The 25,391-nt window shown below is 38.8% G+C and overlaps 1 protein-coding gene and 1 non-coding gene across 5 annotated transcripts; both read left to right on the plus strand.

Annotated features, from left to right (window-relative positions):
• The first annotated feature begins 1,839 nt into the window (after positions 1-1,839).
• Positions 1,840-13,503, plus strand: LOC124149255 (zinc finger protein Eos-like). 4 transcript variants are annotated; one of them, XM_046520719.2, is made up of 3 exons: positions 1,840-1,988; positions 5,228-5,697; positions 6,327-13,503. In XM_046520719.2, the coding sequence occupies exons 2-3, from the start codon at positions 5,311-5,313 to the stop codon at positions 7,521-7,523; spliced, it is 1,584 nt and encodes a 527-aa protein (XP_046376675.1). In that variant the 5' UTR covers positions 1,840-1,988; positions 5,228-5,310; the 3' UTR covers positions 7,524-13,503. The 4 variants fall into 4 exon arrangements, with proteins under 4 accessions (XP_046376675.1, XP_046376688.1, XP_046376681.1 ...); XM_046520732.2 differs by having other exon boundaries at positions 1,927-1,988; positions 5,231-5,697; XM_046520725.2 differs by lacking the exon at positions 1,840-1,988 and adding an exon at positions 2,038-2,272.
• Positions 13,504-17,849: 4,346 nt separating this feature from the next.
• Trnaq-cug lies at positions 17,850-17,921 on the plus strand. The gene has a single exon. It is a non-coding gene; the product is annotated as a tRNA-Gln (tRNA).
• Positions 17,922-25,391: the final 7,470 nt, after the last annotated feature.

Consider the following 25,391-nt stretch of genomic DNA (forward strand, 5'->3'; position numbering starts at 1 on the left):
CAATATACAGGTAGATACAGGACAGTAAACATTGATCGTTGTCATAGTTACCCAAATGTAATTATTCAGTATGTAGCAATACCGCTAATACACTTTAATAATAACTAAATGATGGGACGGGTTAATGGATAGTGTTTTGTCCATGGTATATACTAGTATATAGCACTGACAACTGAGATTCTTCTTATTCATAATATATGTTGCTAATGGTCTGCCGGATTCATGACGACCTTGGGCGGACTCGCCATGGAAGTTGATCGATTATAGTTGGGCGTTGTCCTTCAGCTGATGATCAGTGATTTTGCTTGAGACAAATGGCACTTGGACATGTTTTTTTAATGATTTTTAACCTGTTTATACATTACGTATCATTACTTAAGTAGGAAAAACATTCTTTAGGATATTTTGGTGAAAATCAGTCAGTATCCTAGAAAATGAGCCTTTGTATACATGTCGTGATAAATTGTAATTCTACATGCGAATTGTTCCAGTTTTGTTTAAAGCACTGCACATTAAGATATAAGTAAATGTTAAACTCACTGGCTTCATGGCACGGTTTCAAATTGGCCATGGGTATCTTTTACGTATGCTTCATTTAATACTGAAGCCCAGTAAGACACGGAAATATCCGAACATCTCCGGAATTTGTCGACACTAACATGCTCATGGATAGGCTGTACCGTTTTTGTTTACTTTGCGTTGGGTATACCAACAATGCACTTAAGGAAGTGATTTAATTATGTACTTATCAGTTCACTTTATTGTCGAGCCTGAGGACGGGGAAAAGGGTGAGGGAGAACGAAATAAATGCCAGCATGATTTCTTTTGAAGATTTTTAAGGATGTTTTCCTTGAAAATGGTCATGTATCAATGTTTGATAAGTCGTAATTATAATGTATTATCTGAACCAATGCTTGGTTTATCCAAATCATCTGTCTTCAGCCATTGTAGACAAGGCAGTAACATAAAATAATTAATTAAGGAGGTAGGTACAAAAGATTACGGATTAAATCCACAGAATAATTATTTTAGAACAGAAAGCCACTCCGGACAGATAATCCTGTATATTTTATGTGTCAACAAGTACATTTTCATTAAAATAAATACTTGAATTTATGTCGAAAAATATTTGTTTGACGGTCACGCTAAAAACAGATATGAAAACATTGTGTTCCAATGACGTCAAAACTCATGTGACGTCATGAACAATGGATGATGTTTGTGACGTTGTACGTATACAACAATCCAAAGTTGCATTCACTTCTCTTTCTGGGTAAAATATAACAATGACACCGTGCTCCAGTTCAACAATGGGAATGTCATGATTAAAATTGACAAGCTCACTTTGGGAGGGTCATATAATTATAATAGGCAAGGCGGTCGCATATAAATACGGACAATTTGGGAGTGTCATAGATATAATGTGTTTGTACACGCATTGCACAAAAAAAATCCCTGAATCTGTCGGATTATCTTTAACACTGAATTGGGATTAACTGTGATTATTGTATTAAGATTATATAGGACTTAACTGACGACAGGGGACAAAATGATAGTAAAACATAAATCGTTTATGGGTCTTACATTCGAATCCAATAAAACATATGTCATTCAATTAATTTCAGTATTACACTTGTTTGTGCGGTCACTAGGCCTCTTTTATATATACGACTATATAAACGTATTAAGAAATATATATGAAGAGTTTATATATAGCCACGGACCCACATGTATGGGTCCGTGATATAGCGGAACATGAATTTGGGGTAAAATAACTCAAAATTAGTTCACGAACTATTCAGAGTGATAATTCAACACAAAGAGGTATAATTAATTTTTATCACCTGTATATGCCATCATAACAACAGCAAAACCTCTGAAATCCAACCCGACCGACCCCCATCTCGCTGCACCCTAAATACGAAATGCTCCCTTGGACACGTCGAAACAATCTCCTCAATACACCGTGGGAAACTGCCGACACTCTGGTGAGTTTTCCGCATTTGTTTCGTTTCCGGGCTTTTAGGGATCTGTTCAGTTTTATAGATGCTACACGTTGTCCACCACATCGATTTTGAATGAATGCTGAAAGGGTTCGATGCAGAATCAGCGCAAACCCGTAGTTTGATAATGTTCTTCCAACATGCAACAAGCACTAGAAACCCTTTTGACCCTACAGCGAGTTGGGGGCGGTGACTGGGTTTATTTCCGCATTGAAAGGCTCTTGCTTTTGTCGTGTTGAGCGAGCTTGTGTGCGATACTTCCAGACTCGGTATTGTTGGTTTTAGTCTTTCTCTCACACATAGAATGTTGGAGTATACAATTATTGGCATATTTACTGTATTTGGGGATTCTTTTTCATGTCTGTTACTAATTTATTCCGCCAGGAGTCGCTCTGGCTGGGCCCCTAGGGGTGGCAATATGGCGATGTGACTGAAGATGCGATTTGATTACTAAATTGTTATGGAGCCTGTTTTGACAACTTTTAAGCTAACTTGTTACAGATAGAATGTTGTTATTGTTCCTTAATCCGGTAAGAATAAATTACCTCACCGTGATTGTATTGACTGTTTGCACAAGGGGCTTCGAGGGATTAAGGGAGCAGTCATTATTTCGTGTAACAACAGGTGCTCGTCTGCTTGGTTCTTCATTGCTTAGGAATGCTGTTTGTTCTATATCTATTTGTCGGGAATCCAGGTGGAAAGTTTGGCGCATTGTGACTCTTGTTTTGTGTGTACATATTTTAAGTATATTTCATGTGCATTCATGAATTAATAACAATAATAATAATAACAACAACATGTATAATACCATGATAAGTTGATAACTGGATCCTATTTGACATGGCTCTATCATATTCTGTGTTGATCTGTGTATTTGTTTACATATATTGTCTTGAGATGGCATGTTTGTTATCACTGAGGCTTAGCTACAAAGATAAGGGCAAACTGATAGATATATCATATTTTTAATTCTTCATTGACTTTTAGCTTACATGTGATCAGTGTATTTACATATTATGTTGATACAAGCTAAGCATAAGTTAACAACAGCTCATACGGGAGGATGTACACAATAATGGTATTTCACTTCTTAACATGCTCTATAGATTTATATTTTTGAAAATTGCACAATTGTTTGACATTCTGTACATTAAATAACTGCATTAATTTAAAGACTGACAGATTATTCCATTAGTAAGGCTTGAAAAACAGAATCTTAATGTGATAAAACATGTGACAAATTAAAATAAAATGAAACTTGTCTTCTACACTATGTATACAAATGGACACACCCTGGAACTAACTTCTTAATCATGTTAATGTTGATACCTTCTATTTCGATAGCTAACTCATGTGTTGATATTCTAAATTCATACATTTTCTGTATGATAATGGTATTGCTTTGCTCAAATAGTATTGTAAGCTCAAAGAATCTAGAAGATGTACATACATTATACATTTTGATGACACAGAAATTGGACAAATTTATTGCCTGATCTATAGTTCTCTATTTAATAATGAAAAAAAAGAAAAGAAATAGAAACGATAAATACCAAATGTTTTAAGGTTCTAACATGTTTAATTTCCTACATTTGAATATTTACTTTTAAAAGCTTATCTGCCTCTGAGCTTTCTGCAAACTAGAACATGTGGAAATTGTTACTATGTTTCAGTGTTTGATGTGCATTTTACATATTTAGAACTTTGAACAAAAAGCAATTGTTATTATCATTGGGAAAAAAAAGTAATTCAAAAATATGATTTTATAACAGAGCAAAATATTGTGCAGAGCTCCAGATAAGATCTGTATATGTGTAAAATACTTATATAAATTCACTATTACCCAATTAAGTTTGAGTTCCATGCAATCATATGGCCTTAATGCACAAAAGCGCGACATTGTGCTATGGTAACTTATCATTGTTGTGAGCTTACTAAAAGATACCAATCTCATTAAAATCAGATTTGAGTTCTCGCTACCGCTAAACAAACATCTGAGGACACGCATTACGGGTCACGTCAGAACGACCTTTCATCCGACCAATCAGAGCGTCGCTTACCAGATCATGAAAGTGACAGTTGGAATGTTACTTCTAATCATGCAACCTTGTAAACTTTAACACAGGGTATTCCGAATGATAGTTGCGGGTTTAACGACTGAATCCATACAATCTAGACCATCTATTAGCCATTCCAGAATGTGCTTTTGTTCAGGTTTCAAATTTGTAATCGAGAATTTGTCAAAATATGTTTCGAAGCGTAGTCGCCAGTTTGAAATGAGTGCCGTAAAGCACGAGAAAGCTCCCTTCTGATTGGTTAATGTCGACTTCTTGTCGGTCATTCCATTGGTCGGTCAAGGTTTGCGTAAGGTTGTTCTGACGTGACCCGTAATGGGATGTCCTCAGATCTTTATTTAGCGGTAAGCAAGAACTAAGATCTGATTTTAATGAGATTGTAAAAGATACATAAATAATATGAAGATACATAAAGATACTTGTGTGTGAGTAAAATACTCAATGGTATCTGAAGCACTAATGTGATATGCAAAATGGATGAGCTGGTGGCATGCATACACTTGGGTATACCAATATTACCATACAGATCTGTGCTGATAATTTTAGGATGCCATGACTTTGTTCATTTAACTATTGAAAGTGTGGTTTATAACAGTATGGTCAAGGTGAGTAGTTGCATAATTGGTATAAAACAACATTCACTCATTAAGTAGGAGGGTCACATAGGTGTTAGAATCTGCTGGTCATCTGACTACATCGCAGATTCACCGCAATTGGTCTGCTTACATCTTTGTGCTTGTGGATTTAACCAAAGTGGTTAACTATTACGGGCCTTGTCACATTATGCATTTCTCTGTCCTGTTATAACTGTAATGCTGTTCCAAATGGAGTAAGACCCATCGCAATCACTGAAGATCCTGGTTAGAATAGGTCTTCAGGCAACCCATGCTTGCCGTAAATGGCGACTATGCTTGTCATAAAAGGCGACTAACAGGATCAGGTGGTCAGGCTCCCTGACTTGGTTGATGCATGTCATCGTATCCAAGTTGCGTGGCTTAATGCTCATGATGTCAGTTACTGGATTGTCTGGTCCAGACTCGATTATTTACAGATATAGCTGGTATATTTCTGAGTGCGATGTTAAACAACAAACAAACAACAAATATCAATCACTGAGGTATTTTCATAGCTTTCTTTTTCTGTTTTTAGAAGACATGGAACAATGGCGTAGGTGATGATGACTTTTCCAACTGGCTATACCTGAAACCTGACCTCTGACCTGTAATCCCACGATGCGACCCAAAGGCAGCACTAAAAATGCAGTGCAGGTCATCACACGCTACATGTGTCGATTCTGTGGCCGGCAGTTTCAGAACCTCCAAGAGATGCAGACTCACACACAAGTGCACTTCAGCGAGAAGCCGCCACATGCTTGCTATGTGTGTGGCCGCACGTACCGCACACCATCCAAGCTACAACGACACGTGCGTGTACACAGTGGGGAACGCCCATATGCCTGTTCCATCTGTGGAAAAAGGTTCACACGATCTGACCATGTGAAACAGCATCTGAAAGTGCATATGCCACAGCGGCAAAAAAATGTGTGTCGTTTGTGTGGGATGAGGTTCATGAGGCGACAGACACTTCAGGCTCATCTACGGAGCCATGGGATTGTTCAGGTGGGTAGGCATGAGAATATGTCAATGAAATGTTACAAAATTTGATGTCTGTTTCCCTATCTATTTGTCTGTCCATGGAGATTCTCCAAACAGAAGAGGTTCCTGGTAGTAGTACGCCATGCTTGTCATAAGAGCCGTCCAGTGGAGAAAGGGTGGTTACAATGTATGACCTTTTGTGCAGTCCAGAAAAAGGACACATCAATGCATCATGATACGTCAAGTTTCAATACAACTATCATATAACAAGTAACTGTTAAGTAATGATACGTTACATTCAGTTGGTGACTCAAGTCTAAAGCCCCAATCTGGTTAGAAGTTATTTTGGTCTCACTTCAAAGAATATTTCATGGATGCAAGTAAACCTGAAATATATTCTATTTGCATCCATATTTTTACCCAAAAGCTTAATTTAGTAAACTACATTTTAAGTAAATACCCAAAACCTCTTTTTCTAAAATACCCTGGTTATACTAACCTGAAAAGCTATCACATATAGGGAGACCCCTAAAAAGTCTGAAATTTTACCAGTGAACAGGATACCTTTAACATCAGACAGACTGACTTGCATCTCCATTAGTTTGCTGACTGCCGTGTCAAACAACATTTACTAACTGTGTTTGTCTATTCAGGTTTTCTCTTGTAACCGGTGCGGAGAAGCATTTGAATCAGCGCTTCAGCTACACCACCATAAGGAAACTCATAGCAACATCTTCTATGGCCACAGCAGTGATGGCCTTGATGCAGAGGGGGGATTGCCAATCAGCATCAAACGAGAGCCAGGGGAGGGAGGGGAAGTAGAGGAGAGTAGACCCATTCTTGGACTTGCCAAATTCGGTCTTGGACCTCAACCAGATGTCAAAGAAGGCCTGGATGGACAAGTGAGAGAAGAGAGTAACAACCCAGCTGTCCTGGCCAAACAAGCACTTGACATGGCCTTGAAGGCTCAGGAAGAACCAGAATACTCAGAGGAAAAACCTAGTCAGGTTAATGGACACTTAGGGGACGATGATGAAAGCAAGTCGATTGTTATTGATAATGACATTGCCGAACAAGATGATGAAGATGTTGAGAATGATAATGATAATGATGGGCCTTCTGTTTCAATATCTAACTGTTTCTCCCTAGCAGAGGGTGAAAACTCCATTGCAGATGTACATCTTAAAGAATTGGAAGAGGTGAAAGCTACAACATTCAGTGATGGCATGAAGATGATCCTGATTCCTTCAGATCTCGCCGATGAGGACAAATCGGAGGATTCCAATGAAGAAGCAGACGATGCTTCTGATAAGAAAGATGATGAAGATGAGAAGAAGGATGATGATAATATTCAAGTAAGCAGCTCAGCAGACGTGTCATCATCTTGTAACCGCGGAAACCGGTCATCTGGTCATCTTGTCTCCCTCCTTCCAAAACCTCCACCAATCATAGCAGCTCCATCAATGAGAAAAGAAACACTGAGCAACCAATCAACATCATACATCAACATGAGAAGCCTTTTAACAGCAACACCAACACAAAGCATTCGACCATCTCGTCCAGAACCGCCTTTGCTCTGCATGGGAGTTCCAGGGTTGTCATCAGCAACAGCAGCAGGCAAGAGTTCAGGGTATCTTTTCGGGAAAAAGATGATCCGGTGTGATCACTGTTGCATTTGGTTCGAGGACCATTCAATGAGTCTTCTTCACATGAGTCTTCATTCGGCCGACCCATCAGATCCTTTCACGTGTCGTAAGTGTCTGAAGCGCCTCGGGAACCGCCTGGAATTCATGGCTCACATTGTCTGGCATCTCGATCCCAGCATGGAGGAGAGGCTTATGAAAAGTTAGTCAGTAACGGCCCACTCAGATATCTGATCATGCCATTTTCTTGATTAAGTATTCCTTTTCAGAAGATGTCAGTTTTTATGAAAAGGTGTCATGGATATTTTATAAAGTGCCCCATGCCATGACTAAGATAAGAGACTACATATCATTAGAACAATATTGAGATTCTTATTTCCACCAGATAAGTGTCCCACCCTTTATCAGCTGTTTATGACTACTCTCTGTTACAGATTTTGTCTTTTTTGCTTGCATCCTCCCTGCTTGAAAAAATACAGTTGTTTTTAGTAAGTGCAACAGTCCCTGAAGGGGTTCTCTAGGAAATCATTTCGGTTAGCAATAATTTCTTGACATAATGTAAGCATGACTTAGGATCACATTCAGGCATGGCTATTTCTCCAAAAGGCTATAAATGGCTATTTATATGTATTGAGAAATATCTTCCACAATCACAAATTATAAGAAACCATCTTTAACTGTAAGCAAAAGTCAAGGTCCTGAGAAATAGAACTTGCTATTTAATGAAACACGTATCATTAAATTGCTCTTTTATTGATCTGCAAGTAAGCACATCTGTACATGCAAACATAGGAACTACTCAACTAACTCACCGATAGTATACTGATAAAGATACTCACATGCCTTGCAGAAACCTATGTGCCTGAGACAATTATTGGGTTGAATATGGTAATATGGTATACACGTGTACATTGTGGTGAATGCAATTACCAGTTGGGACAAAATACACATGGTAGTAAAACTGTGTTATACACGATTCTTTCAACAAACAGCTGTGAAAGGAGGGATAAGTATCTTGTTGAAAATAACTTTTAAGATAAGTGAGAGAAAAGAATTATTTGAAACTCTTTAATATTGCAATTTATGAAACTGTAGAATTTAATTTATCATCTTAAGCGATTAACACTTTTTCATGGGTTTGGCTTTGTTGGTTGGAATAAAGTCTCATGTGATTTCTGGTTTGATTTTGAAAATATTAACCAAGAAATATCAGTATGGTCAGATATAAGGTGCTTTGTGTTTCAACATGTAATTATGCACAAATTATCTTGCCCCATATATTATAGATACTGCTTGTCCATGACATGCAGGAACTTCACTGGAATATTAATCAATGTTCTGTTTCATGGTGTGATACAAAATACATCTAAGCAATTTTAGCAGAGCAGAAACTATAATTATATCATAATATGTTTCTTGTTTGTGTATTGTTGACTTCTGAAATGTGCCTATACACTCTTTCTATTTTGTACCCTCAAGTACTTGTTGCAACAATTGTGATATGACTGTTATTGATTGTGGGTTTGTATTTCATCACTCACATTGAAGAGTTATCTCCCTTGTATCAGTGGTTTATCTCACTGGAGACTTTTCCAGGTTGGTTATCATTGTTATATTTCAGAAAATATTCAAGATATTGAGTTAACTTTATTCATACACCTGTATTTTTGGAAATATTTTGAATAGGTGTATTTGGTATGATTTCTGAGAAAATAATGAAATTTGACAATTCTTTTATTCAACAAGTTAGTCCTCATCTTAATTTAATTTGATTGCATGTATTTCAGAAATTTGATTTTCATATGGAATCGCATAATTATTTAGGATAATCTTCAGATGATCTTATTCTGAAAGGTACTTCCTATTTAATGTACAATGCACTGGGGCTGAAATGGTTGCCTGGTAAGTAGTAGGTGATTACTCAAGTACTCTAGGAGTCAGCTCCCTTCTCTATTTAAAAAATGAACACCATGACAAAGTTGGTAGACAATGTTTATCCCTCTGAATCCACCATGTGGAATTTTTGCAACCAGAACATAAGAGACTGGCCATTTAATACTCTAGGGAAGTCTGAAATTTTTGTTAGAGACAAAATATATTTTCGGCCAGAGACATATGATGAAATTATTATTTGACCCACAAAACAATTTTTTTAGGACACATATTTGGCTCCCTTCCCAAATATCAAATAGTTTTAATGGTAATACAAACTGAAGAATACGCAACTCAGTTTATGGGTAAAAGTTTAGCGAGGAACGCTTGCACCAAAGCCACTAAAAATGTCGATCCTTAAGACTTCAAATGTGAATATTTGAGTATTCATTGAGCACTTCATGGCAAGGTCAGTCCAGGAAAACAATACTTCATTGTGCCTCTTATAATGCACCACACCCAAATCCTGCTAGTAAAGGAAATTACAAATCTTTGCATATTCCACTGGAAAGTTTAAGATCGTATTTATTCCTCATTAACATGCATTTGTAAAAGACTTTTGTTTTTTGTATTCTACATTTCTTGTTTTTGTACGCACCGCTGTATTACAGTGTAATAAGTATTTTATATATATATATTTTTTATTCAAAATCAAAGTCTTTTTTTTCAAAGTAGGAAAACCATCTTTTGATAGACATCAGGGGTGTGGAAATACAATTTGTAATGTGTCCATCTTGGAAGAAATGATTGTCATACAAATAGAAATGTTCCGTTTGATCATCAATGGACAAATAATGATATTGACTAGCAACTATCATCAAATTTCCAAACATGATTTTGCCGAGTTTTATTGAACAGGGCAGATTTTATATTAGAAAACTATTGCCAAAACTATCCTAGAATATGGACAACAACCATTGACTCTATATATGTAGATTGGGATAGTTCACTTGTCCAGGGACATGTGAACATTGCTAAGATTTCCACAGCCCTGGAAAATACTTTCGTTTATTATCTATGAATCACAAGTGCACATTTTCTTTAGCATGTGGTTTTCAAGTGTAGTGTTTGAATCATTGTCTTTGTTTACAGTTTTGCATGTTTTCTTGCATGACAGTAGAGAATATAGAATATTTATTGTATTTGTATGAGATTATTGTTTAATTATTGATATTTTGTCGTATTTGAGTGTTTGTATTAAAAAGCACCGTTTTCCCATTTTTCAAAAGAGGGTCAATTTAGATGCATGGTAGTCAGAAAATGAACACAAAGAGTAACGTCATATTCTTTCTTTGCTTCTCCTGATTTTCATTACCTGTAAACTGTTTTTGTTACAAATTAAGAGATAAAGGAGGACTGGTAGCTTTGTGGTTCGAGTGTTCGCCCATCATGCCAAAGATCCAGGTTCAATTCCCCACATGGTTGCAATGTGTGGTGCCCTTTCTTGGCATCCTCCATCGTAATATGACTGGAATATTGGTAAAGGGCGTATTACTCAACTCATTCACTTAGAGAACTGAGGTAGAGATAATTAAAGAAAACATAACAGTTACCATGGTAACATTCTGTTGCCTACTGCTAATGTAAGCTTGCTGTGGCACAATCATCTATGAATAGCACAAGATCATGTTAAGAGTTAACATATTTCAGTCATTAGTTATTTTCTGAAGGCTCAATGTCTTCTCTCAAAACAAAGGAGAATGTATTTGTTTTCAGCGTTGGAAGAAATATTGTTTGCATAATATTCTATGTAGATGAAGAATATAGAAACAGGATAATTTATGAATTGGTTTCAACATGCATTTTATTTAAATTGTTATTCTTCTAAAAGATTTTGTTTTTTAAGACGATGATCAGATGGAATTTATGCAGTGTTAATTTATAAAAAATGACAAACAATTGTCTTTGAAACTTAGTGCTCTAGTAAAATTAGCTGTGAATGTATACATGAAATTCAAGCATAGTACATTTTAAGGCGATGTGATATGAAAATATTTGACACTATTGTATGAAAAGCCTTCTTTTTATTTTATTATGTTGTTTATTTAATCTTATGTTTGTGTTTACTTTTACCTGTTAATTACTCTGAATAATTTAATTATCTTCTGTAATTTATCACGTGTCTTCTAGTCTTGTGGTAGCTCTTAGTTGATATTTATGAAGGTTTGTTCTTGTGTTTGTCAAGTCAAATATGAAAATTTGATAGTGAGGGCATGTACCGATTGACTGGTACTCTGGGAATTTGTACAAAATGTACAATTGTTTGTTTTTATTCAAGGAAAAGTATATATTTGCTATTTAAGACATTTTAGACAGGAATTATTGTGACAGTCACAAATTGTTTTCATCACCAGCACTTCATTTATTTGCCAGACATCTGAACTGTACTATATAGTATAGGCTGGAATTACAGATGTAGATGGTATCCTAAGTTTGGAAATTAACCTGACAGAGTTGGCTTTGCAGTACTTGAAATAATTGGTTGAAAAAGCACCACTTAATAACAGGATATTTATTTCTTTAAACTTTACACCAGGATGCACTGGTTTGGATTTGAATCCTAGATTCGTACACATACTCTACTTGAAGATGACACATGTAGGATGACATTGTCACCTCAGGTCACCCATCTGGTGAAACCTGTAGATGTATGTATTTGGATGGTGGATGTTAAGTGTTTGACAAAAAGTAGTGTAAGGGAAGTAACTCTTAAAACATGTTATGCACATTTAGTGAGAACTTCAAATTACTTTCATGTAAATTTGTTAAAATCTGTCTCATAAATATTTTATATGAGATATGAACAGACTGGACTAAATTTAAGACATGTCAGTTGTCTAAAACAGGTACATGTACATTAATTGATCTAGCCTTCAAGAAGGATATCCAAATTAGCTGTCAGTCATACTTTTGACAAATTCAGATAGAATTAACATTGTCTTTTTATAATTGAAAATATCTAATACCTAATTGCCTTCAGTTTTTTTGGTTGTGTGTTAGTCTGAAGTGGGCTCGATCAGTCCCAGCATAATGAATCCTACAGTTAGGAACCCAACGCCTATGTGACTCTGTTGTATTTGATCATGTCTGTGACTTCCAGTAGGGTATGGCTCTTGGTGGTGACATCTCATTTTGCCTTTATGATATATTCTAGATATATATTGGTGTAAATGGGTTTTGTTTGTAAGTTCAGTTGTTTGGTAAAGTGTGCTGTTTGGAATTGAGACATTGTAAGAATTATTAACATTTCTTATTCAGGTTATCTACAGGAAGTCTTATCAGTGCCAATGTGTGATGTTGGAGTGCTTGTTTTGAGTCAGTACTGCCAAGAAGCTTGCATGCATCTTTGTCAGTAGTGCCCCCAGTTGTCACATGTCATATATTTAATGTCTATTTATATGATTGCTTTGGCACATTTAGAGGTCATCTGTGGGTAGAGTTGAAATTCTGTTCTGAAACCCACTGACCGATGCCCCCAGCAAGTGGACCTTTGAGGATCAAAATTCATTCACAAAATAAAAAACTTTTGTCTGGCCATTCAAAAATGTAGGTGAAACCTCAATCATTCAATTCTTTTCTGATCGAATAATACAACTAACATGAGGTTTCAACCGAATTGTTTTTAAGAAAACAGAAACATATTTCATGTAAAACTGTTTGGCATGTCAATTTATCGTTTACCTTGACCAGTGTATAGCAAACCTTGAATACCTGAATTTAACAATAGCTCTATGAGCAGTCATGTTATAAGTGGGAGTTACTTGGCCTTATGTCCAAGTCTCTCAACATGGATCCAGCCCCGAACCCATTATCCCAATATCACATACCGGTACCCCTTACACCTTACCTTTACCCATCCCCCTAACCCACACCATCTCTCCTTACACAGAACCATCACTCCCTACCCCAAACCCATCTCTCCCTACCCCAAAAACACCACTCCTTACACCACACCCATCTCTCCTTACCCCAGAAACATCACTCCCTACCCCACACCCATCTCTCCCTACCAACACCCATCACTCCCTACCCACACCCATCTCTCTTTACCCCACACCCATCACTCCTTACCCCACACCCATAAATCCCTACCCCACACCAATCTCTCTTTACCCCACACCCATCACTCCCTACCCACACCCATCTCTCTTTACCCCACACCCATCACTCCTTACCCCACACTCTTTACCCAACACCCATCACTCCTTACCTCACACCCATCACTCCTTACCCCACACCCATCTCTCCCTATCCCTAGCCCTCCATCCACGTAGACAAGCAGCAGTAACCTCCCTACCACCCCATCTAAATTCCACTCTCTCCTGCCCCACCCCATCCCCATCCCTCTAAAATAGTGGCCCCCTACCATTTCTGACTGTACCCTGTGAGTGCCTATCAGCTGTTCATGTGATGTTTGCTAGAGATATAGCAGTTGCTTGTTATATGTTACAAATGTAAGGGAGGGGGAAAATCAGCAGCTTTGTTCCTGAAATCACATTTTCGACATTTGTAACCCGGATATTTTAAATCATTGTTATTGCAACTATTTCATGTTGAATGAATTAGGCTGTGTATCCTTATCAATGGTTAAATTAGATGTTGATGTTGGAACATGTTTCTCTGTTTTGCTTCAGTGTCCAACCCGTATTTACCGTTACCCATAACACACCCTTGATCAAAGTGCCAGCTCACCCTTGATCATGGTGGCAGCACACCCTCGATGGTGGTAGCACATCGTTGATCATGGTGGCAGCACACCCTTGATCATTGTGGCAGCACATCCTTGATCATGGTGGCAGCACACCCTAGATGGTGGCAGCACATCTTTGATCATGGTGGTAGCACATCCTTGATCATGGTGGTAGCACACCCTCGATGGTGGTAGCACATCGTTGATCATGGTGGCAGCACATCCTTGATCATGGTGGTAGCACACCCTCGATGGTGGTAGCACATCGATGATCATGGTGGCAGCACACCCTCGATGGTGGTAGCACATCGTTGATCATAGTGACAGCACACCCTTGATCATGGTGGTAGCACACCATCAATGGTGGTAGCACATCGATGATCATGGTGGCAGCACACCCTCGATGGTGGTAGCACATCGTTGATCATGGTGGCAGCACACCCTTGATCATGGTGGTAGCATACCCTCGATGGTGGCAGCACACCCTTGATCATGGTGGTAGCACATCCTTGATCATGGTGGCAGCACATCCTTGATCATGGTGGCAGCACACCCTCGATGGTGGCATCACATCCTTGATCATGGTGGCAGCACACCCTTGATGGTGGTAGCACACCCTCGATGGTGGTAGCACATCGTTGATCATGGTGGCAGCACATCCTTGATCATGGTGGTAGCACACCCTCGATGGTGGTAGCACATCGTTGATCATGGTGGCAGCACATCCTTGATCATGGTGGTAGCACATCCTTGAGCATGGTGGTAGCACACCCTCGATGGTGGCATCACATCCTTGGTCATGGTGGTAGCACATCCTTGAGCATGGTGGTAGCACATCGTTGATCATGGCAAGAGCACATCATGATCATAACGCCAGCACACCCTTGATCATAGTGTTAGTATTATAATTTTTGTTAAATCTGATTTTTTAAAGTTCTTGAAGCCTGAATTAATTTATGGAAATGGCGTGTTGGGAAACTTATAACAATACCAGAATAATAAGAGAAATATTTTGTTTTGGTGTGTTTAATTTGTTAAAGTGAGACAAGTTATATGTTGGTTTCACCACTGAAACGTACTGATTTAGTCTGTTACGTAATTTATTAATCTGTTTCAAAAACCTTAAAGATGTTTTGTCACACTGTAGTTGTTCGAGTCGATTCTGTGCTTGAGTTTGTTTTATTTTATTATTTGTTCACAAATTACCCTTGAATATATCTCATCACCTCCACCGTGTCAACTTCATTGTTTATTTATGGTAAATAAACACTGTTGAATTATTTTAGTGTTCTTTTAATTAATCCATGTTGGGATTTCAAGGCAAGGTAGGTACCTAGAGGAAGCAGAGAATTCTATCATTGTGATAATTCTATTTAACAAAGTGAAACAGGAGGCATAAGTATGTTTTCAATCTGTTATCCTGGGACATATTTCTCTACGGACCGTCTGAGCACCGCTTTCCTCCACATCAAGCTGACATGCCATGATAAAACTGGAATACTGGAAAGACTTCCGCCGGTATCCCCCTCCAAAAGATATATATATGTATGCATTGCCGCTTAATCCTTTTAATTATATATATATTATAATTTATTTGAAGGCTCTCCACGTACAAAGGCTGGGGCGGGTAACTCGGGTACGCGGGTCGGGTGGGTCCTGAGTAGGACCAAGATACCCACAGGACTACCGGACCCGTGGTTATCGTCACGTGATATATTAAATTGTTTAATGCCACGAATTATCTAAAAACTCTATGGTTACACTATAGGTCACTAATGTTGCCATTTCTTTCTGACAATGCACCTATTACCTCTGTTTGTTTATATGTTTGAATAATGATAAAACTTCATGCAGTAAACTTCAGTGTTTGCATGACCAGATCGTTTTACATGTGTATCTAAATACAATTTGCCAGGGGCTACGGTCAAACTTTTCCAAATCGGACAGTTTGTTCCTATCTCTAGATATCTACAGAGGGTATCCGGCCGGGTAGAGTCGGGTGATAGGGTGGTGGGTACCCGGGCAGTAAATTTGGACTCGTCCCAGCCCTACCATGAACCGTGGTTAAAGGGGCACTGATCTAAAGCTTTAGCGCATTAGTCACTTTTATTGATAGTATAAGGGTGTATAGTCACATTGATCAACCAAATGATATACAGTTTTGGAAATAATAAGGAAATGTAGGTATCTTTGTGGGCAGCATCGGCAATTGTGACGAAGTTTTGATAAGTCACTTTCTTGGTAATTGTGCGATTTTCGTTTACACTATTCTGACTTGCAACACAAAGTAAATATTTCACCTGAGCATTGCTTATGTTATCGTGTTAATATGTTTAGTCAAAATGTGCAAAATTTTCACTAAGGAAATTTCTCAAACCCCTAAATCTTCAGTTATTTTACAAATTGACTGAAAAATATGTCCATCTGTGTTATGACAACGAATTCCAAACATTTTTATGTTTAATATCATCACCAAGAGACTGAAAATGTTACGATGAAAAGTACATTTCTATATTGTTTGGCTTCTAATCCTACATAGATTCTAATAATCTATTGTGATAGATTTTTAGTCAATCCGTTAAAGAAATGGACAGATTTTTCAGTCAAAATGACTGAAATATTTTGACATTTTATAAATTGCCTGAGATAATTGCATTTTACAAATTGACTGATATATATAGATCTACACACTTACAAAGGAAAAGACTTGTGAAGACAACGTCTATCGCGCATCAAAGAATTTCCCAACCAAGATGTAGAGGAACAAGAATGAATCTGTTCAATGCTACAGCAAATGAACGAAAACAAAATGCAAATATCATACACGATAGTTACAAACTACCAAATTTATGTGTATAATTTTAGGCAGCTTCCAAGTTCGAGGAATGTATCCGTGAATATCCACATAAAGGAACAATATCCCACACGTCTGCAGCTGTACGAAGAAATTTATTCTATGTCACGTGTCTCTGTCACAATCAAATATTTTAAATCTATATATCGTTTCGGGATATTATAACCCGTGTTCGTTTCTCAACTGATCACTTAGATTGTTTCAGGTGTTTCACATAGGTGTCAGGTCGGCTGAGAAAGCCCACGTGACAACTTTTTTCATAACATCCACGGTTTCTTAAAAAATCCATCGAGTTAGATGACAATGAGCAATCAGTCAACGTATCATCGGTTAACAAACCCTTTGAACAAAGTATGTTGTTTTTATCTCGGCACTACACGCCATGATATGAGTGTATTGGTACCATGCAGTGTATTCTCTTTGCTTTAGTAAACCTACACATGTAAACACTCACATTTGATATAGGGCCTAGATCTATCCACTGTGCAAGATAAAAGTGATTAATCAACGTATTTCTGTTAATCCTTTGATGACAAGGAATGACCCGTTGATTTACAAAAAAGTAAATCAACTGATCATTCTTTCTCTTGCTGGGCTGCCACGTGCAAATTCACACATACAGAAAATACAACAACAAAATAGTCCAGCGATCCCGTGTATCGGCCTAGATCTACGCTGGATCGAAGCAGTTGGGCCTTTACTGGCAACTGCAAGGCCAGAACATTTCAAAATGTACAGCTGTTTGTGCCACTATTTCAGTTCCAGATTTATAGAAGTGGTCTTCCAGTACTATTTATAAACTGGTGAATATATTATTTACGAGTGTAGAGTCAACATGAACTGCACTACCGGCACACAGTGACGGTCATGTGGTTACTGCTGTATAAGGTCACGTGATAAACGCGTAATTATAGGCGTAGTATGGCATTATTTACAGAAAGGAAGTTGACAAATTAAACCAACTATATTTTAATCATTATATACTAGGACCACTCCCATGCAATGAAACACTACCATTGTAAATTTGTACCACTTATTTCCCCATCGACAACATGGAGGTTCTATGGTGTAATGGTTAGCACTCTGGACTCTGAATCCAGCGATCCGAGTTCAAATCTCGGTAGAACCTGATCTTTTTCCCTATTTTTGTAAGTGTGTATTTTATTTTTACGAGATTTCAAGCCAGGACACATACCTTTTGGATTGACTACGATTTAATTCTACTAATTATGATAATGTCGATGGGTATGATTGACATGTAGGTGAATCCATATATTTGATATGTTACTGTATGATCTGTTTTGTGAAGTCAGGAAACAATGAAGGACACACTCTAAATGTCTTTGCAGGTGTTGTAGACAATAAAATGCTGCGAGGCAGGGTGTTTGGTTGTGTGATGTGCAGGGATGAATTATGATTTCATCTGCAGTCTGTTATGAACTGTGGCCTATATGATGTCAATCACTGGATTGTCTGTCCAAGACTCAATTATTTATAGACCACTGTCATACTGCTGAGTATTTCATTAAGCAGGCAGATAAACAAAACAAGCTATTGCCTATAACTGAGTGTTAAGTGGGTGAAAAGTTTATTTCCATCTCTCCTAATAAGGGTGTTAGTAAATATATTTTAGGTAAATTCATTCCATTTATATTTATTCATTATAATAACTAAGTGAAATAAGAAGTTTATGTACCCAGTAGCTGCCGTAACTATATCCCTCTGGCGCTCCCTATAAACTATAAATATAGTTTGATAATTGAAAACGTTTATGGGGAGCAACACAGAGATGTAGTTACCACAAAAATGTACCCAAACTAGGGCTGGGATGAGTTCAAATTTACTACCCTGGTACCCACCCCGCTATTACCCGACCCTACCGGGTATCCGCTGTAGGTCTCAAGAGATAGGTCCAAATGTCTGATTGTGAACAGTTTGACCGTAGCCCTGGAAAAACGTATTTAGATACTCGTATAAAACGAACTTGTCATGCATACACTGAAATTGACAGAACTTTTATCTTTATTCAAACATATAAAGTCAGAAGGAATGCGTGGATAGTCAGAAAGAAATGTGAACATTTGTGACTAGTAGTGTAAGAATGGAGTTCTAGATAATTTTGCCAATAATCAATATATCACGTTGTTGGTTTGGTTTGTTGTTTTACGCCGCCCGCAGCAATATTCCAGCTATATGACAGAGGTCTGTAAATAATCGAGTCTGGACCAGACAATCCAGTGATTGATATCATGAGCATCGATCCACACAATTGGGATCGATGACATGCATCAACCAAGTCAGCGAGCCTGACCACCCGATCACGTTAGTTGCCTCTTACGACAAGCATAGTCGCCTTTTACGGCAAACATGGGTTGCTGAAGAGTACCCCGTCCCAGACCTAACCCAGAAGCCTTGAACAGTTTGTTGTAAAATATGTACTTTCAAAAATGGCTCTTTATACTTGCCTCAGTTGTTAAATGGGTGAAAATTTGGGCTTGGCCGGGTAACTTTGTTTATTTGTTGTTTAACGCTGCACTCAGCAATATTCCATATAGACGGTGGTCTGTTATTAATCGAGTCTGGACCAGACAATCCAGTGATTGACATGAGCATCGATCCATGCAATTTGGATACGATGACATGTATCAACCAAGTCAGCACACCTGACCGTCCAGTGCCGTTAGTCACCTCTTAGGACAAGCATAGTCGCCTTTTACGGTAAGCATGGGTTGCTGAAGACCTAATCTACCCCAGATCTTTATAGGTTGCCCAGTAACTCGGGTACTCAGGTCGTAAGGGTACTGAATAGGACCCAGTACACAGGATTACCTGGACCCGTGGTTAGTCTTGTGATAGAGTCACATTTAATGAGAAAAAATCACTACTACAAGTCCATGGTTACCTACAAGTCGCTAATGTTCGCATATCTTTCTGACAAGACGCACATTCCTTCTGACTTGAATATACTTTGAGTAAAGATACAGCTTCAGTAAACTTCAGTGTATGCATGACCAGATCAGTGACAGATGTACCTAAATTACTTTTAGCCAGGGATCTGGTAAACAAATCCTAATCAGACACTTTGTACCCAACTCTTGACACTACAGCAGGTACCCGGGGTGGGCAAGGTATCCGGGTTGGGCCAGGTATCCGGGTTGGGACAGGAACTCGGGGTGGGACAGGAACCCGGGGTGGGACAGGTATCCAGGGTGGGACATGTACCCGGGTTGGGACAGGAACTCGGGGTGGGACATGTACCTGGGGTGGGACAGGTATCCGGGTTGGGACAGGTATCCGGGGTGGGACAGGTACCCGGGTTCGGACAGGTATCCGGGTTGGGACAGGTATCCGGGGTGGGACAGGTATCCGGGGTGGGACAGGAACCCGGGGTGGGACAGGTATCCGGGGTGGGACATGTACCCGGGGTGGGACAGGTATCCGGGTTGGGACAGGTACCACGGTAGTAAATTTGGACTAGTGCCAGCCCCGTGAAAATATAATGAATTAGTGTGTCCATATGTTCCCTTATTCAAATATCAAGAGAACACAGAGCAACTTATTTTGTATTCAGTATCGGTAGTAACAGGAATATGTTGTTGTTGTTGCTTTGTTGTTTTACGCCGCACTGACATCATGAGCACTGATCCACGCAATTGGAATATTATGGCATGCTTCAACCAAGACAGGGAGCCTGACCACCTGATTCCGTTAGTCGCCTCTTACGACAAGCATGGGTTGCTGAAGACCTATTCTACCCCGGATCTTCACGCAGGAATATGTAATTCCCTAAAATGAAATTCCCCTAAATGAAATTTTAAATATTCAATTATATTTAATATAAAATTTGATGAACAGAAATGCATGCTGACCTCTTGAGTAAAAATTGAACAAGAAAACATGGCAGATGTCTTTGCAGTTTTCGTAATGGGACCAAAAGTATCTTCACAGCAAACAATGAAACCAATACATTTTATAAGTAGAGATTATTTATGGATAACAACTTCTTTATTTACAACATGATGGACAGAGAACAATTGTTCAATTGGCTTCCTCATCATGTGTTCTCTGTCCATCTTGTTACTCCGTCTCTTCTGTTGTCATTGTTTAACCAATCTCATTAAAATCAGATCTTAGTTCTCACTACAGCTAAACAAAGCGGTAGCGAGAACTAAGATCTGATTTTAATGAGATTGTTGTTTAACCTACTCATGTTAATCTCTCTGATGTGTGCAATTGTTGTTACTGTTAATCTTCCACCTACCATATATATTCTGCACCATGCTCATTATCAAGCTTTGCTTGACAACGGTATAAGGATCTATACCGAAAAATCGCCTCTACAGTAAAAAAAGAAGTTGTTTCCATAAATTATCTCTACTTTGTCATCGGTCAACTTCTAAGTAATGCCTATCAAGCAATTCAATACAGTTTGTGTGCGTAAACAATGAATGTTTATTTTTGTAACAGTTCTTATGCTGATTTTTCTAATATTTTCAATGATAATAAAATATATGATGATCAAAAACTATATATTTATTTCAACAATTCAATATGTCAAAACATTCATAAAAATGACAAACTGTACAGCAACATAAATTTGCAGTAATGCATAGCTACAACTATCTCTAACATGCAAGACCTTAAACAGAGCCATTGTAAAACTACAGTAAAACACACGCCAAATACCAGCAGCTGTCACACAGCGGAAACACAGTTTAATACATGGTTGATTTCAGTAAATAATGTATGATTAGCAACTTGTGATATATCTTTCATTAAAAACGATCTCCAAATAGTAAATTAATCTTCTCATTTATGAACGATTACGTGTGTAAAAATATAACGCAGTGAGTATTGTGGTTACAAATACAGTCGACTTATGTTACAGTTGACTCAAATTACGTAGATTTTCAGAGGAAACAGGCAACTAATTACATACATATTAGTTTTTTCATTAACATCACATAATACCAGGCTTCCCTATGTGGTATTTCAAGCCCTTTGATGTGTAATATCTTTTTATTTAAAAGTGTGTAAACTTACACTATTGTCCACTGTCTGTCGATGGACAGGGCGTCGTAAGTTGGACAACTTTTGCCCAATCACTTGACCTATTAATGTCAATTGAATTACTCTAATACAAAAACTAAATTCTGCTAACTATGTCGATTAAGAAGATATTCATCATTGCTCAAAGGTGTTCTCTAAACATGATATCTATTCATCAATGAAAAGATTGATGTCATGTTTTTGCATCTGCAATTACTAAGTCATACTCAAACATCCATTGCTTTAAATCTCCTTTTATTATTATATAAATACTCTGGATACATATCCACCACAGCTTTGTCTTGGGAGTGACGTCACAATGTCTATGTCTCTAATCACCAACTCAGTACTGGATTTCTTGTCACTTATGAGAGCAATCTGACAGGACTGCTCTTGTTAGTGGCATGTGTTTCAAATATGGTTCAAAACAATATTAGGGTGGCGAATAGGTACAGGGTATTTATCACAAAGGAATGGAAAGGTAATTTGTTGGGTAATCAAGGATGTTACGAAGCATCCATCCTTTTCGTACATATTTCAATTCAGGGTATTGTATCTTCAAGATTCACAACATGAAAGGGCTGGAATCATCTGAGGTTGATAAGTAGAATTACCCCGGTAGTGTTAAGTAGTTTTGGGTAAGTAGTTTTGGTCCTGTCACTTCAATTGTCATATAACGAGAGTCGACTATATCAGTTCAGCATATGTATAGTGTTGCAAATTGTTAACATGTAGCAAAACAGCAGCACATTGTGATATACAATGTAACTTGAGGAAAGCGTTATGCGAGTCGGCAATACAAGTATGTCAGCTTTAGTGGTTGTGTGAACACCTATCTGTTCAGCTATAGTGGTTGTGTGAACACCTATCTGTTCAGCTATAGTGGTTGTGTGAACACCTACCTGTTCATCTTTAGTGGTTGTGTGAACACCTATCTGTTCAGCTTTAGTGGTTGTGTGAACACCTATCTGTTCAGCTATAGTGGTTGTGTGAACACCTATCTGTACAGCTTTAGTGGTTGTGTGAACACCTATCTGTTCAGCTTTAGTGGTTTTGTGAACACCTATCTGTTCAGCTTTAGTGGTTGTGTGAACACCTATCTGTTCAGCTTTAGTGGTTGTGTGAACACCTATCTGTTCAGCTTTAGTGGTTGTGTGAACACCTATCTGTTCAGCTTTAGTGGTTGTGTGAACACCTATCTGTTCAGCTTTAGTGGTTGTGTGAACACCTATCTGTTCAGCTTTAGTGGTTGTGGGAACACCTATCTGTTCAGCTTTAGTGGTTGTGTGAACACCTATCTGTTCAGCTTTAGTGGATGTGTGAACACCTATCTGTTCAGCTATAGTGGTTGTGTGAACACCTATCTTTTCAGCTATAGTGGTTGTGTGAACACCTATCTGTTCAGCTTTAGTGGTTGTGTGAACACCTATCTGTTCAGCTATAGTGGTTGTGTGAACACCTATCTGTTCAGCTATAGTGGATGTGTGAACACCTATCCAGACTTGTGGTGTATCACGCCAGAGGGGCATGTCACCAGAGTGGCATGTCACCACACTGGTGTACCCGTGGATGTATTCAGCCTGCATTCAAAACAGGGCAAAAAGCATCAGGTACAAGGGACACACTCCCCTGGACCCCCCAAAGTGGTGACAAGCACAGGATATGACAGGTGTATCCTGGTCTGGAACCCTCTAAGTGGTGACAAGCATTGGGTACTACAGTTGCATCCCCATCCCAGTCCCAAAATGGTGACAAGCATGGGCCACTTGGGATGTATTCTGCTCCGCACTCCTCATGTAAAACAAGCATGATGTTCTTATCTTCCCTGGCATCCTCATCATGGTGACAGCCTTTTGGAACCAGATACATGTCTTTGTCTGGAATCCCAAACAGGGCGACAACCATTTGGAACCAGATACATGTCTTTGTCTGGAATCCCAAACAGGGTGACAACCATTTGGAACCAGATACATGTCTTTGTCTGGAATCCCAAACAGGGCGACAACCATTGAGAACCAGGTACATGTCTTTGTCTGGAATCCCAAACAGGGCGACAACCATTGAGAACCAGATACATGTCTTTGTCTGGAATCCCTAACTGGGCGACAACCATTGAGAACCAGGTACATGTCTTTGTCTGGAATCCCAAACAGGGCAACAACCATTGAGAACCAGATACATGTCTTTGTCTGGAATCCCAAACAGGGCGACAACCATTTGGAACCAGAAACATGTCTTTGTCTGGAATCCCAAACAGGGCAACAACCATTGAGAACCAGATACATGTCTTTGTCTGGAATCCCAAACAGGGCAACAACCATTGAGAACCAGATACATGTCTTTGTCTGGAATCCCAAACAGGGCGACAACCATTTGGAACCAGATACATGTCTTTGTCTGGAATCCCAAACAGGGCGACAACCATTTGGAACCAGAAACATGTCTTTGTCTGGAATCCCAAACAGGGCGACAACCATTGAGAACCAGATACATGTCTTTGTCTGGAATCCCAAACAGGGCGACAACCATTTGGAACCAGATACATGTCTTTGTCTGGAATCCCAAACAGGGCGACAACCATTTGGAACCAGATACATGTCTTTGTCTGGAATCCCAAACAGGGCGACAACCATTGAGAACCAGATACATGTCTTTGTCTGGAATCCCTAACAGGGCGACAACCATTTGGATCCAGATACATGTCTTTGTCTGGAATCCCTCACAGGGCGACAACCATTGAGAACCAGATACATGTCTTTGTCTGGAATCCCAAACAGGGCGACAACCATTGAGAACCAGATACATGTCTTTGTCTGGAATCCCAAACAGGGCGACAACCATTTGGAACCAGAAACATGTCTTTGTCTGGAATCCCTCACAGGGCAACAACCATTGAGAACCAGATACATGTCTTTGTCTAGAATCCCAAACAGGGCGACAACCATTGAGAACCAGATACATGTCTTTGTCTGGAATCCCAAACAGGGCGACAACCATTGAGAACCAGATACATGTCTTTGTCTGGAATCCCAAACAGGGTGACAACCATTGAGAACCAGATACATGTCTTTGTCTGGAATCCCAAACAGGGCGACAACCATTTGGAACCAGATACATGTCTTTGTCTGGAATCCCAAACAGGGCGACAACCATTTGGAACCAGATACATGTCTTTGTCTGGAATCCCTAACAGGGCAACAACCATTGAGAACCAGATACATGTCTTTGTCTGGAATCCCAAACAGGGTGACAACCATTTGGAACCAGATACATGTCTTTGTCTGGAATCCCTCACAGGGCGACAACCATTTGGAACCAGATACATGTCTTTGTCTGGAATCCCTAACAGGGTGACAACCATTGAGAACCAGATACATGTCTTTGTCTGGAATCCCAAACAGGGCGACAACCATTTGGAACCAGATACATGTCTTTGTCTGGAATCCCTAACAGGGTGACAACCATTGAGAACCAGATACATGTCTTTGTCTGGAATCCCTAACAGGGCGACAACCATTGAGAACAAGATTCATGTCTTTGTTTGGAATCC

This window comes from Haliotis rufescens, unplaced genomic scaffold (genome assembly GCF_023055435.1).
Source record: "Haliotis rufescens isolate VD_foot unplaced genomic scaffold, xgHalRufe1.0.p SCAF_1, whole genome shotgun sequence".
NCBI classification, from domain to species: domain Eukaryota; kingdom Metazoa; phylum Mollusca; class Gastropoda; order Lepetellida; family Haliotidae; genus Haliotis; species Haliotis rufescens.

What these genes read in the sequence shown, in the direction of transcription:
- LOC124149255 (XM_046520719.2), top strand. Translation starts at nt 5,311, where the DNA reads ATGCGACCCAAAGGCAGCACTAAAAATGCAGTGCAGGTCATCACACGC. An exon ending in GGAGCCATGGGATTGTTCAG is followed by an intron (nt 5,698 to 6,326) that starts GTGGGTAGGCAT and finishes TTGTCTATTCAG; the next exon opens with GTTTTCTCTTGTAACCGGTG.